Source organism: Orcinus orca, chromosome 20, assembly GCF_937001465.1.
Source record: "Orcinus orca chromosome 20, mOrcOrc1.1, whole genome shotgun sequence".
NCBI classification, from domain to species: Eukaryota; Metazoa; Chordata; class Mammalia; order Artiodactyla; family Delphinidae; genus Orcinus; species Orcinus orca.
Window position 1 is genome coordinate 943,227 of NC_064578.1, and position 13,454 is coordinate 956,680.

General features: G+C 60.9%; 2 protein-coding genes and 1 long non-coding RNA gene across 6 annotated transcripts; 2 read left to right on the forward strand and 1 right to left on the reverse strand.

The window, feature by feature from the left end:
- The first annotated feature begins 13 nt into the window (after positions 1 to 13).
- On the forward strand, positions 14 to 2,940 carry APRT (adenine phosphoribosyltransferase). 4 transcript variants are annotated; one of them, XR_007474082.1, is made up of 5 exons: positions 14 to 774; positions 910 to 1,016; positions 2,036 to 2,314; positions 2,423 to 2,501; positions 2,747 to 2,771. XR_007474082.1 is itself a non-coding variant. In XM_004280061.4 (5 exons), exons 1-5 carry the CDS (start codon positions 539 to 541, stop codon positions 2,753 to 2,755), a joined length of 699 nt encoding a protein of 232 aa, XP_004280109.2. In that variant the 5' UTR covers positions 14 to 538; the 3' UTR covers positions 2,756 to 2,940. The 4 variants fall into 4 exon arrangements, 2 of the variants coding, with proteins under 2 accessions (XP_004280109.2, XP_033262151.1); XR_004476988.2 differs by lacking the exon at positions 2,747 to 2,771 and adding an exon at positions 2,613 to 2,672; XM_004280061.4 differs by having other exon boundaries at positions 2,036 to 2,169; positions 2,613 to 2,940.
- A 125-nt stretch (positions 2,941 to 3,065) lies between these two features.
- CDT1 (chromatin licensing and DNA replication factor 1) lies at positions 3,066 to 7,655 on the reverse strand. The gene is made up of 10 exons (XM_004280135.3): positions 7,346 to 7,655; positions 6,795 to 6,926; positions 6,567 to 6,718; positions 5,858 to 6,055; positions 5,615 to 5,760; positions 5,358 to 5,458; positions 4,760 to 4,948; positions 4,359 to 4,499; positions 4,081 to 4,282; positions 3,066 to 3,719 (listed from the first exon to the last, which is right to left on the reverse strand). Exons 1-10 carry the CDS (start codon positions 7,574 to 7,576, stop codon positions 3,556 to 3,558), a joined length of 1,656 nt encoding a protein of 551 aa, XP_004280183.2. The 5' UTR covers positions 7,577 to 7,655; the 3' UTR covers positions 3,066 to 3,555.
- LOC125962652 (uncharacterized) lies at positions 7,590 to 13,217 on the forward strand. Its single transcript, XR_007474086.1, has 2 exons — positions 7,590 to 9,269; positions 9,362 to 13,217. It is a non-coding gene; the product is annotated as an uncharacterized LOC125962652 (long non-coding RNA).
- Positions 13,218 to 13,454: the final 237 nt, after the last annotated feature.

Below are 13,454 nucleotides of genomic sequence, written 5' to 3' on the forward strand. Positions count from 1 at the left end.
GGGAGCCAGGCAACAAACGCCTGGGCTTCCGCCTCTGGCTCGCCCCGCCCCCGGCCGTTGGTTCTCTGAACTGCTCCCTTCCGGGCCGCTGCACCGCACTCCTGCTCGGAATCCCTCTTTGCTCTGGTCCTCAGGCACTGGCGCGCTCCTGGGGAAAGGGCCAGGCTGTGTGTGTGCGCCGTGCGCCCCGTGCGCGCGCTGGCCCCCTCGCACCGCGCTGCAGGAGCACAGCCGAGACCCGCCGGGGAGGGAAGAAGAGCGGGCGAGGCAGTGCGCGCCGCCCGAGGCCTGGGGTCCCGGCCACAGCTGCGCCGAAGACCTGCGGGCGCTCTCGGCTCGGCCGAACCGGGCGAAGATTTCCCCGACAGTCCGGCCGGGGCTGCGTAGACGCCGTACTCCATCAACCCTGACTCGCACCTGGGCCCCGCGCGAACGTCCTTGAGGCGGGGACGCTAGTGTTCGGGGCACAAGAAATAAGCACGTATCTTAAGACCGACCGCACTTCAGATTCGATGAAATACGGTACCTCCTACGGGAGATGGTGGGCCCCGCCCACCCGAACCCAGACCCTTTCCACGCTGGCGCGGAGCCGCCCTGGGCTCCCGGCCCCGCCCCCTGGGGGGCTCCTCCCCCACCCCGCGCAGGCGCGGAGCCTACTAACCGGCTCTTGCCCTCGAGACGCGCGGATGCTGAGATGGCGGATTCCGAGCTGCAGCTGGTGGCGCGGCGGATCCGCAGCTTCCCCGACTTCCCCGTCCCCGGCGTGCTGTTCAGGTACGGGCAGCCGGGCCACGTGGGGCGCGCGGGCGGAGGAACGGAGGGACGGACCGGGCCGCGCGGCCCCGGATGTCGGGGCGCGGTGGGCTCTGCGTGGGCCCGAGAGTCACCAGGCTTGTCCTTGCGTGCCAGGGACATTTCACCCGTCCTGAAGGACCCCGACTCCTTCCGCGCCTCCATCAGCCTCCTGGCTAATCACCTGAAAAAGGCCCACGGCGGCAGGATCGACTACATCGCGGGCAAGTGGCGCGTCAGGGCTCCGCCGGGTCCCCGGACTCTCCCTGGTGCTGCTCGAGTCTGCCATGAGGGCGCAGTGTCGGGAGTCCTTTACCCCGGGCAGGGTGGCTTTGGGGGTCTTTTAGGGGACCCGCCGGACGCCCCAACGGTGCTTGGGTTGTAAGAACAGACCCGCTGCCCCATCCCGACTTTGCAGCCGTGAGAGGGGCGACAGGCCCCTCCAGCGGCCGGGGAACGCCTCTGATGGGTGGGTGCCGGCGGCGGGGCTGAGGGCAGGCACGACAGGTGGGGGTGTCTGACCAGAATCCACGGGGCCAAGCATGCTTTCTTGTCTTACCGGCGGGTATTGAGCGCCTGCCGTGTGCCAGGTCCTGTACCCAGTGGTGGGTTTTAGGAAAACCCAGGAGATCGTGGAAGATCCTGGCGCAGGTCGTTTCTCTTTGAGAGCCCCCCCCCCAATACTCCCTGGTTCTTGGATACCCTGAGGGGCCACAGCACTGCCCTGGAGGCTGGAGGGCTCCAACTGGTTGAGTCCTGCAGAGGATTCTTCCCTTCAGAAGCTCTTCCTCCCTAACCACACTCGCACGTGGGGAAGAGGCCCTTGAGTTCCCCCATCACAGCTCAGTCCGCCCCCGGAGGTGGACTGCCTCTCCTGCTGGACTAGAAGCTCCTGGGGCAGACGCTGCACCGTCTGCTAAGGGCGTTTCAGGTACCACCAGCCACTGGTGAGCAGCTGAGCTTTGGAGAGAGGTCAGGTGACTTACCCGAGCCCACACAGCTATTTACACCGCCGTGTACGGAGTGGCTCCTGACCTCTCTAGCATCTAGCAGTCCCTGTGTGGTAGGTGATCTGTCAACATTCCCAGAGTGGTTGGATGTCAGTGGTCTTTCATCTGGAGGCAGCAAGGCTGTGTGTCCTGTGTCGTGATGGCTACTTGTCACGGTTCAGCCCTGATCCATGGGGACCCCAATGCTACTGTACCACGCGGCTGCCCCCCAACACCCCAGGTCTCGCCGACAGGCCTAGACTCCCGTGGCTTCCTGTTTGGTCCCTCCCTGGCCCAGGAGCTGGGCTTGGGCTGCGTTCTCATCCGGAAGCGAGGGAAGCTGCCAGGCCCCACTGTGTGTGCCTCATACGCACTGGAATACGGGAAGGTGAGAAGCCTGGGGGCTGCCTCTGTGGACCCTCCATTCCCAAAAGGAGAGTCGTGGACTCCAGTGGAGCTGCCGTGGTTGGTTGGAGTGGACATGGGAACTCAGACTGAGAAGCTGGGCCAGGCTGACAGAGCCAGGAGACAGGGTGGGTTGGAACTGGGGCCCAGGGGGTGGCCCCTTGTCAGTTCCCCAGCTCTGCACACTAAGGCCTTTTGGGGAAGCTGGTAGGTCACATGCCCGCTTGCTTCTGCAGGCTGAGCTGGAGATCCAGACGGACGCCCTGGAGCCAGGGCAGAAGGTGGTGGTGGTGGATGACCTGCTGGCCACTGGTGGTGAGGGCCTGGCCTCAGGGTCTGGGGGGGTGGGCAATGGGTCTCAGCACTCTAGCTTCCCAGGGCCTGTCTCCACACCACCCCTCTGTCCCTCCCTCCCTCCCTCCCCAGGAACCATGCGTGCAGCCTGTGAGCTGCTGGGCCAGCTGCAGGCCCAGGTGCTGGAGTGCGTGAGCCTGGTGGAGCTGACCTCTCTGAAGGGCAGGGAGAAGCTGGGGACTGTGCCCTTCTTCTCTCTCCTGCAGTACGAGTGACCCCGGCCCCAGCCCCCCACCAACTGGGAGAGAAGAGGATCCGCCGTTGGGGCAGGGCGGGGCGGGACTTGGGCGCGGGGCTGCTGCCTGGGGGGCCTGCGGGGGCTTCTGGAAGCCCCGAGGCCTGGAGCTGCAGGCTCATTGACAGTGGAATGAGAATGAGAATAAACAACTGACTTTCTAGAGCGAGTCTCCTCCCCATTGTCAGTGTGGGAAGGTGCAGGGGCCCACCCGGCAGGCTGGGCGCTTTCTGACATTAGCGTTTGGTGGTTCTCGAGCCCTGTGAGCCGCCGTATGCACGCACAGGGGCAGCCCACCCTGGCTTCCTCTGCTGCTGTAACTCCACGCACGCGTGTGGATTTGAAACAACTTTATCTCACAGTTCTGGAGGCCAAGTACAAACACCAGGGAGTGGGTAGGCAGGGCTGGTTCCTTCTGTGGACTCCAGGGGGAGCCCGTTCCCTGGCTCTCGGCTCCGGGCATCCCAATCTCAGATCCAGTATGTGCCTGCCTGCCTCTCACGAGGGCCCTGTGTGACACCCAGCCCACCCAGATACTCCAGGACCACCTCGGGATCCCACGTGGACACCTGGGAGGGTTAGCTGCCAGCCACACTACCCTCCCTGCACCCTGTGTACGAGGGGGGCCTCCACCACACTGGCCAGAAGTCCTCGAGCCCAGCAGCCACAGCCCTGACCCTCACGGGGACTCGGGACAGGGAAAGCAAAGTGCGTCGTGTTCCTAGTGTAAAACAGACACAGGTCCGGCGGCCCGGCGGTGTTGGCACCTGTCCGCTGGGCTCACAGCGCCTCCTCAGCACGGGCAAGGCGGGCCAGCTGTGCCGTGACACCTGCCAGGTCAGCGGCCTTGTCCAGCTTGACGTAGGTGTCAGTGCGGATGCGGTGGAGGCTGAGCCAGTTGGGCAGCAGCTCAGAGAGGAGCTGCACGTGCTTCTCCATCTCCCCTGTGGAGAGAGGGAGCACGTGAGGCCGGGGGTTGGGGCCCTATGAGGCCTCCCAGGACAAGATTGGGAAGGACTCCAGTAGTGACCTCACAGCCTTGCCAAGGAGCTGACCCTCCCGTGGAAACCCCACAATGGGAGGCGCCCCGCAGCTGAGGGACCAGAGACCTTGGAGGCAACAGGCAAGTCCTATGGGGCCTGGGGGCCGATGGAGGGACCGCAGGGGAAACAAGGCTGGGTTGGGTCGATAGGGTGGGAACAGCCCCTCAAGGCTGCAGGAGGCAAGGGGGCCAGACAACCTCAGGTGAGCCCAAGGGTACGGTGCCCGCCCTCACCTGGGACCTAGGGAGGGCCCTGCACGTACCGGGGCTCATGGCTGCGCGGTAGCTGCCCACCATCCTGGCACAGGCCACCTCCATGGTAAGCGCTGGCTTGCGCTCTGACACGAAGACGCTGCGCAGCACGCGGGCCAGCTCGGGCAGCCGCTCGAGCCGCTGCAGCCGCAGCTCCTGCTCCGGGCGCCGCGTCATCTGCGCCAGCTGCTTCTGCGCCTCCTTGGCCCGGACCTGCCGCGGGCATGGACGGTCAGGGGATGTCTGCCTCACCCCTCACCACCCCCCCGCGGGGACGCCGAACACTCACCCGCTCCAGCAGGGCCTGGGACACCCCCTTCAGAGCGGCAGGCGAGGCGGCCGGCGGGGTGGCTGGCGGTGCCGGGCTGGGGGGCTGGGGGCTGCTAGGCTGCGCCGTGCGCTGCGCCAGGTCACTCAGAGCCTTCTGCATCTGAAGCAGGTCAGAGGGGAGAGGTCAGGAGACGCCTCCCCCCAGTTCAGCCACAGGGGAGGCTCCTCACACCCCGCCTGTGTGGACCCCCCCGGAGTCCTTTGTCTGGCCCAGGGTCACCCCGGCACATCGAGGGCCTGTGCTCACCACCCCAGGGCAGAGCCTGCTGGTGGGCGGTGCTCCGCTTGTGAGGCCCACGGCCAAGGGTGGAGCCTGTCAGGCACCAACATGGGGGTCAGGCCACCCCGCACCAGCCTTACCCTGGGTGACATCAGGCTGCGGGCACGGGCCAGCACCTCCTGGGCGGAGGCCAGCTTCTCCACGGTGGGCGGCTGGGGCAGCTCGGCTGGCTCGACGTCAGGCACTTCGTCCACATTGAAGCGGGGGTGCCAGCGTGTCAGCTGGTCCTCGGGCACCTCCATGGGGGGGTTCAGGGAGGCCAGGAAGGCCTGTGTGAGAAGGGGGGGCACCAGCTGACCCTGGGCACATCTGCCTGTGGGTGTAGAGAGCTGTCCGGGTTCCTGTCCCAGCTGGGCAACCTCGGGCAAGTTACTTCACTTCTCTGAGCCCCAGGTGCTCAGCTGGGCTGAGGGTACAGCATAGAGCACCCAGCAGCACCCACTGGACTCTCCCCAAGCTTCCCGGGACCAGAGGCTACCAGCCTCGAGCTCCCTGCTTGTCTGCTCAGGGCCAGGGTCCCCGCCCAGCCCAGCGCCTGCCCACGTGTAGAAGACAGCCGTGGACAGTGGTTAAGAGAACTCTAGAATTCAGCCTCGGGAGGAGCCCATTTCCTGTGGCAGCAGATGGGGCCGCGACAGCAGGGACAACATGAGGACCTGAGCCGGGGGACCTGCTCACCCTGTGATGCTCCCGGACTCGGGCTACCAGCTTCTGGGTGAAGACCTGGCGCCGCTGCAACAGGTGCGACGCCGTGAGCCGGGGGGCCGCACTGCCAGCCTCTGTGGGGAGAGTCCAGGCCTGAGCCCCAGGGCCGAGCCTACCCAGTCACCCAGCCCACCCCACGGGTGTCAGACAAGGCTCAGTGCCTGAGGCCTTACACCCACGCTGAAACCGTGCAGCGTCCTGGGCAAGAACCCGAGGCCCAACACACTCACGCTGGTCCAGCAGCGGCTCGATGGTGAGCTGGTAATCAGACCTCCTGACGCCATCCTTGAAGGTGGGGATGTGGTGCTCCTGGCGGAAGCGGTAGGAGCCAGGGTACACGGTTTTGATCTGGCCCACGTTGCGCTCCTCAAAGCGCCTACAGGACGAGGGTGTGGGGGGTCAGAGAGCTGGGGTCGGAGGGCGCACAGACTCCAAGGGCAGGACGAGGCCCTGACCCCCCAACCCCCGCTCACTTGTGCATCATGTCCTGGACGCCCTGCTTGACCTTGGTGAAGGTCACAGTCTCAGAGCGGTTGTAGAGCATGCTCACGATGGTGTCCATGCTGCGGAACATCTCGGCCAGCACCTGGTACTTGTAGGGCAGCACAAGGCCCGGGGGCCCCGGCTGGGCCAGGGCGTGGAAGCGCTGGTAGGCAGGCATCTGCTCACCACTGCCAGGGAGGGAGCGGGGACGTGAGAGAAGCACCACACCCACCCCCTCCAGCACCCAACGGCAGGCAAAGCGGTGGGGGAAGACCCCAGAGCCTGGGGTTCCACCCCCAGGGCTCACTGCGCACCAGTTTACAAAGCCCCTACGCACCCAGTCTCCCAGTCAGGAGCACTACCAGGGCCAAAGACCAAAGCCTGGCCTCAAAGCCAGCTGTCCCCCAGGGCGGTCCCCGACCGTCCCCAGCCCTGGCTTCCTTGTCTGTAAGAGGCATATGATAACTACGTGACCTGCTAGGACAGACACGGCGCCAGGTCCCGGTAACCGCTGGCTGTCCAGGTGGTCTGCAATTCGCAGGAGCTGGCCCTCCCACAGACGGAGGCTGACACAATTGCACTGCGCTGACCCCTTGGAGGACGCGGCCCTCCCCGACCCGAACCACCACAGCCCAGCCCCGCCAGGCCTCCCACCAGGCCACCCCTTCCTGGGTGCCTAGCCGCCCTCCCTAGACTCACCACAGCCCGGCTGGGTGCCCCTCGTCCTCCGGCGCGCTGGGTTCCCCGGCATTCTTCTGTGCACTTGCCTTCAGCTCCTGGACCCGTGCCCCCAGCTCCTGTGCCCGCTGCAGGCACGACGTGAGCTCAGAGAGAGTGACTTTGGAAGGGACCTGCGGACACAGAGTGCTGTCAGCCCGCCTGTCACCCCGGGCCAGTCCACCTCCCCTGCCCTCAGTCCAGCCTCACCTTGTCCTCGTCCTCCTGGGCTGCCAGGCAAGGTCGCTGGCTGGCTGAGAGGGGGGCCTTCTTTGTCTTCTTGCTTTGGGGAGAAGAGTGCTCTGGGGAGCCAGCGGCAGCTGGAGAACTAGGGCCAGAGACCTGGTGGGAAGGACCCCAGAGGTGATGAAACCATAAGACTCCGGGGTGCACCATCTCGCAGAAGGCCTGACCCCTCGCCCACTCTTGCAGACGAACCTGGCGTTTACCAGTCCGCTGGGCTCTGGCCCTCCCCCAGCGTGTGTCAGATCAGGCACCCCCCCGCTCCCTGTCAGTGGAAGTCCTCTGGAAGGGAGGCCCCGCGAGATTACGGGACCCCGCCTGCCAGGTGCGCGTGAGCTGGCCCTAGCCCCTCCTCCCGCGGGGGACCTGGGTTCCACCTGGGTCGGTGCCCTCCTCCAGGGCAGGTCTCTCCAGCAGCCCCGCCCCCGCCCCACCCGGGCCGGCTCACGGCTCCACCGGTTCCCTCCCATCTGTCTCCCTCCCAGGCCTCAGTTTCCTCCTCCCCTCCGCGCCCTCACCGCGTTGGCCGGCAGCCGCAGCCTCCTGCGCGCGGGTGGTGCAGGCTCGTCGCGCGTGGGCTCGGCGGGCGAGCGGGCGCGCTTGCGGCTGCTGCCGGGGCCGGGGGCCGGGGCGCGGGGCGCGGGCTTGGCGGGACTCGGGGTGCGCCAGGCCGGCTTGGTGCGCGTCGGCTTGGCCCGGAGCCCAGGACGGCGGCGCGCGAAGAAGTCGGTGAGGCGGTACTGCGCCATGGCGGGAGCGGCGGGAGCGGCGAGACCGGCGCTGCGGAACCGCGGCTGCAGGACCACGACTGCAGGACCACAGGCGGAAGTGGAGCCGCTTTTCCCGCTGATTTTCGCGCCGCGCCCTGGCCCCGCCCCGGCCGTAGGCGGAACCATCGGCGCCTTGGCCAAGGGGGTTGGCGCAATATGGACGGGCCCGGGCGCGTGCGCGCTGGCCCTCTCGGGCTGCGCCTACCGCGCATGCGCCGCAGCGAGGGTCTCGGTTGTTTGGTGGTCCGTGAGCTGTTTCCCGAGTGCTGAATGGGTCTGCACTGGGCGGCACGGTGCCGGGTGGCCGTCGAGCCAGTGCTGTCCTGGCAAAGAGGGACATGCTGCGCTGCTTCCACCTGAAATTTAAACTAATACGGTGCAATGAAGCTGGCGCCCAGCTGCGCGGACTAGGAGGGCGCTGCGCACGTGGCCGCGAGGGCGGGGGTCTCGGCGTGTCCTGGGCCTGGCCTGGCGCCCAGTGTGCGGCCCAGGACCCTGAGGCTGGTGGATGCGCCTCGAAAGAAGGTGTTTAGCAGTTTTGCGAACGGACCGAGACCACTGAATTGCACACTTCTTTAAGGGTGAAGGTTATATTTCAATCAAGCTGTTATTTTGAAAGAGAACGTTGCTCTCAAATGGCCAAATTGGAAAGAAAGTTCTTAAAGCCTGAAGCTGGGTTATCTGGCAGGCTCAATGTCTGTGGAATTCCCATCACAGAAAAATGCAGTCAGCCCGGTTCTGAAGTCTGACCACAGGTCTGGGAGGAAACTAAATCACAAGGGTTGTCTGTGGGAGCGGGTGAGGGCTGAGACGGGAGTTTTACTTTGCCATCTTCTCCAAGTTTTCTGTAAGGAGCGTGAATCGTGCCTTTACAAAAGTAAAATTTAAAGGAACAGAAACGTCAGTTGGGGTGGCGCTTGCAAAATGACAAGAGTGAGGCAGTTGGCGGCTGACGAGACGGTTTGGTAGAGAAGCATCGTTGCCCACATGTTATAAAGGGCACAGCAACTAGATCCATATTTTGTTAGCAGCCAGTAGCAAGTTATTGGTGGGCCGAGGCCAGCATTTTTAAGGCTACATTTTGTTACAGTTTTGTTTTGGTGTGTGTACTCTGAGCCACCAAGTAAAGCATGTTTTTGTTTTAAGTGTGTTTTTTAAAATTTATTCAAGTATAGTTGGTTTACAACGTTGTGTTAATGTCTGTGGTACAGCAGAGTGATTCAGTTATACATACACATGCGTATTCTTTTTTTATGTGTTCTTTTCCATTATGGTTTATCTCAGGAGATTGGATATAGTTCCCTGTGCTATACAGTAGGCCCTTGCTGTTTCTCCATTCTATATATAATAGTTTGAATCTGCTAACTCCAAACTCCCAAGCCAACCCTCTCTGGCTCCCACTCCCCCTTGGCAACCACACGTTTGTTCTGTGTCTGTGAGTCTGTTTCTGTTTTGTAGATAAATTCATTTGTATCATTTTTGTTTTAGATTCTGCCAATCAGTGATATCATCTAATATTTGTCTTTCTCTTTAAGACTTACTTCACTTAGTATGTCATCTCTAAGTCCATCCATGTTGCTGCAAATGGCATTATTTCACTTTTATGGCTAATATTCCACTGTCTGTATACACCACATCTTCTTTATCTGTTCATATGTTGATGGACATGTAGGTTGTTTCCATGTGTTGGCTGTTGCGAATAGCGCTGCTGTGAACATAGGGGTGCGTGTATCTTTATCTGTTCATACGTTGATGGACACGTAGGTTGTTTCCATGTGTTGGCTCTTGCGAATAGCGCTGCTGTGAACATAGGGGTGCGTGTATCTTTTCGAATTAAAGTCTGTCTGGATATAGGCCCAGGAGTGGGATTGCTGGGTCATATGGTAGCTCTCTTTTTAGTTTTATGAGGAACCTCCATACTGTTCTCCATAGTGGCTGCAACTCACTTACATTCCCACCAACAGTGCAGGAGGGTTCCCTTTTCTCCACACCCTCTCCAGCATTTGTTACTTGTAGACTTTTTTTTTTTTTTTTTAGCATTTATTTATTTGGCTACACCGGGTCTTCGTTGCGGCATGTAGGATGTTTTTTTTTTTTTAGTTGCAGCATGTGGGCTCTTAGTTGTGGCATGCAAACTCTTAGTTGCGGCAGGCGGGATCTAGTTCCCTGATCAGGGATTGAACCTGGGCCCCCTGCATTGGGAACGTGGAGTCTTAACCACTGGACCACCAGGGAAGCCCCCTGTATGTAGACTTTTTAACGATGGCTGTTCTCACCTCTGTGAGGTGATACGTCATTGTAGTTTTGATTTCCATAAAACGCATTTTTAATCAAAACAGTGGTTGGGGGTTGTAGGCAGGCATCAACGTGAGTCAAAGCGGAGCCTACTGCGCGTTAAAGAGGGACAGGGTGTGGGAGGCTAGACCTGTCTGGGAGCCTATGCCGCAGGCATAGCCTGTTCTTGAGACCAGAGGCGATAAGGGGACCTTGTACGCCTCGGCTGGCTTGTAGCTGCTCATCGGGAGGGAGGGTGCAGCAAGTTGGTTTCCCACTCTGTGTTTCACATTTTGAAAACAGAGGGACACCCGGTCTGGAGAGGTGGCAGCGCCAGGGCCTGACAGTAGTGACTGTGCGCTCGGCCCCCCACCCCCGCCCCCACCCCCGCCCCCACCCCCGCCTGCCGTTTAGCCCAGCCCCTGCCCCCTGTAGATAAGCTGATGGACAGGAAGCGGCCGGAGGCCTCCCCGGTTTCCGCAACGCTGAGCTGGCGCCACCGGCGTTTCACGTGTCTTGCCACCTGCCCACCCACCAGCCTGCAGCCACAGAGTGGGCGCTGGCTCATGCCCTCCCAGAGCTGTGTGGGGCCCCAGGCAGGCCCCAAGGTCCTGAGAAATCCAGGGAGACGCTTCGGGAGGGGACTCCCTTCCCGCCTGGCCACCACACGCTTTGTGATAGGCACACGCCGCCAGGCGTGTCCACAGCAAGGGGACTCCTGGGAAGGGAAAGCGTTGCACAGACTCACTCCCGCTGGGGGCAGCTCTGGGACTCTAGGATGAGCTGAGGCTGAGAAGGATGCCACTGGAGTCTCAAGTCCAGAACATGAGTGTGAACCTTTGTCTGCGGGGGTGGGATGAGGGCTGGGAAGTGCTGGGGGTCTGGGGACTTAGCACGCTGACCCCTCACAGCCAGCCAGCAGGAAGGGGGCAGCCCCACAGCAGGGGCCTCAGGACCCGCCCCGCCGCTGTGGCCACCGTCCATGCCCTGGCGCAGCGTCTGGCTGTGCCACTGTGGAGTATTTTTAATGTCACCCCTGGAGAGGAGGCCTTTTGGGATGGTTTCAACCCTGGGGCCAGCTGTTTCTCAGAAAACTGCCCACCCACCTGCAGTGATGGAGTTCGGCAGCCGAGGCAGCACTGGGCGACACCCCTCCCAAACACCGCCCCCTGGTCTGAGAGGCGCACAGCTGAGCCAATCAGAACCTATTGTGGGACCTGGGCCTCGAGTTAGAATCCCCTTCTGTCTCCCCGGGTAGCAGCAAGTGAGATGGAGGAGGACAGCCACCTTCCACCATATGTGTGGAGACAGCGAGCAAGGGACCCTGTGGCCCCAGAGACAGCCAGCCAGGCAGCCGCTAACTCAGATGTGGTTTCTTTTGTTTTATTTTTGCCGTGCCGGGTCTTAGTTGCGGCACACGGGATCTTTAGTTGCAGCATGTGGACTCTTAGTTGCGGCATGCATGCGGGATCTAGTTCCCCGACCAGTGATTGAACCCGGGCCCCCTGCATTGGGAGCACGGAGTCTTACCCACTGGACCACCAGGGGTTGGTTTTTAATAGTTTCCAGTTTGGTCTCGTGAGGGCCACTTTTTTATGAGGTAGCCTTGATTCCTTCCTATACATTTGCCTCTTTTTCTTAAAGTGCCTCTGGGTGGGTTTCTGTTTCTTCCAACCCAAAGAGCCTTGATTAAAGCATGGTCACAAAGGTTGGTCCATTAGGCTGCATTAGTAAAAGTGTAGAGAAGGGAGGTGAAAGCCCTTCTCTGACAGGGTTCCACCAGCCATGTCAGGTTGGCATATAGGTGTGGAACGCTAAGAGGATATCGCCTGGCTGAAATGCCTGGATGGGAGAGAGACCAGATGGCAGAGGGGCTAGACCCCTCGTCTGTGGGTGTTGACCCTGGAGAAACTTGGAGATCTGGGACTGCCTTCATTCATTTGATCAACCAGCGTTTACCGAGTGCCCCCCGGGAACCTGGCTGCTACGGACCCGCTACGCACCAGGTTGAGAACAAGACAGATGAGGCCCCTGCTCTCGAGCTCACATTCTAGTGGAGAGAGAGAGAAGCTAGTCAAAGAGAGAGAGAGAATTTCAGATAAAGACTGAAAGCTGGCCATGGGGTTGAGGGCCGGGGGTGCCACTTCACACCTGAGGGTTCAGGGAGGCTTCTTGGAGGCAATGACATGTGAACTGAGACTTGCACGGCAAGAAGGAGCTGCCAGGGAAGAGAATCCGGAGCAGAAGGAACTGCGAGTGTAAAGGCCCCGCAGCAGAGATCACGCAGGGCATAGCACCTCTCATGACAGCGCCCTGGAAGTCCTGCAGTGCCACTTCTGCCCCTCCTGGGGGACGAAGGGGTTGCAAAGGTCCACCCAGCCTCCAGGGGAGGAGACGTAGGCCCCACCTCTAGACGGAGCGAGGTCCAGGCCACATTGCAGGATGAGCTGCCCAGAGGTGAGGTAGCAAGCTTCTGGTGACAAAGGACCACCAGGAGAAGGGATCCAAGCGCTGAATATTAACAGCCAGAGTGTGTGCGCTTACCACGTGCCAGGTATAGTCCTGAGAGCTTTGCACGTCCCTCCGTATCTGATCCACACAGCCACCGAGGATGTAGACGGCTACAGATAACACCCATTTCATGGATGAGAAGACTGAGGCCCGAGAGGCTGAGCCACTTGCTTCGGGCCACACAGCCTGCAAGTGGCTGAGCTGAAATTCAAACCTAGGCCCCCGCTGGCTGGCCCACGCATATGGGCTGAGCCAGAGCCTATCTGCCCACCCAGGTGGCCCCCATCCCTGACTGGGAGTGACCTGGTTCCATCTGTCCACCAGCTCCTTGAGAGGCCTGTGGGCTTCATCTCTGCCAGCAGGGCCTGTTCTGGGTCTGCATACAGTAGCATCACTAGTTGTGGGCTGACCTAAACTTTCGACCTGGAGGTTGATCGAGGGGACCGTCGCGGTCTCCCATGTGCTTTTCCTGCAGAATTCCTCATCCCCACATTGGGTCTCTCATCAGGCTGCAGCTGAACCTTACAGACCTTGGCAATCTGGTGCTGTCACTCAACCCGTCACTGTGCCCTGGTCTCAGCCAGCATCCTCAATGCTCCTCGCCTTTCCAGTTACACCCCAACGTGAGGCCGGATTATCTTCACATGCTTTGACCAAAACAACTCGTCACAGCAGATTGGATGTGGAGCGGCTGTGAGAATCCAGCTGTCTCCTATTCAACCAGACATTAAAGTGACACAAAAAGGTAAGGAATGCCACTCTTCTCACTAAAATTTTTTGTCTTGGAAACTACAATTAGTTTTCATTTATAAAATGTGGATGTATTATTATTTTTAATGATTTAATACATAAATTTTTTAAAGCCTTAGTTTTGGGGGTTTTTTTGTTTTTTTTTGTTTTTTTGTGGTACGCGGGCCTCTCACTGTTGTGGCCTCTCCCATCGCGGAGTACAGGCTCCGGACGCACAGGCTCAGCGGCCATGGCTCACGGGCCTAGCCGCTCCGCGGCATGTGGGATCTTCCGGGACGGGGGCACGAACCCGTGTCCCCTGCATCGGCAGGCGGACTCTCAA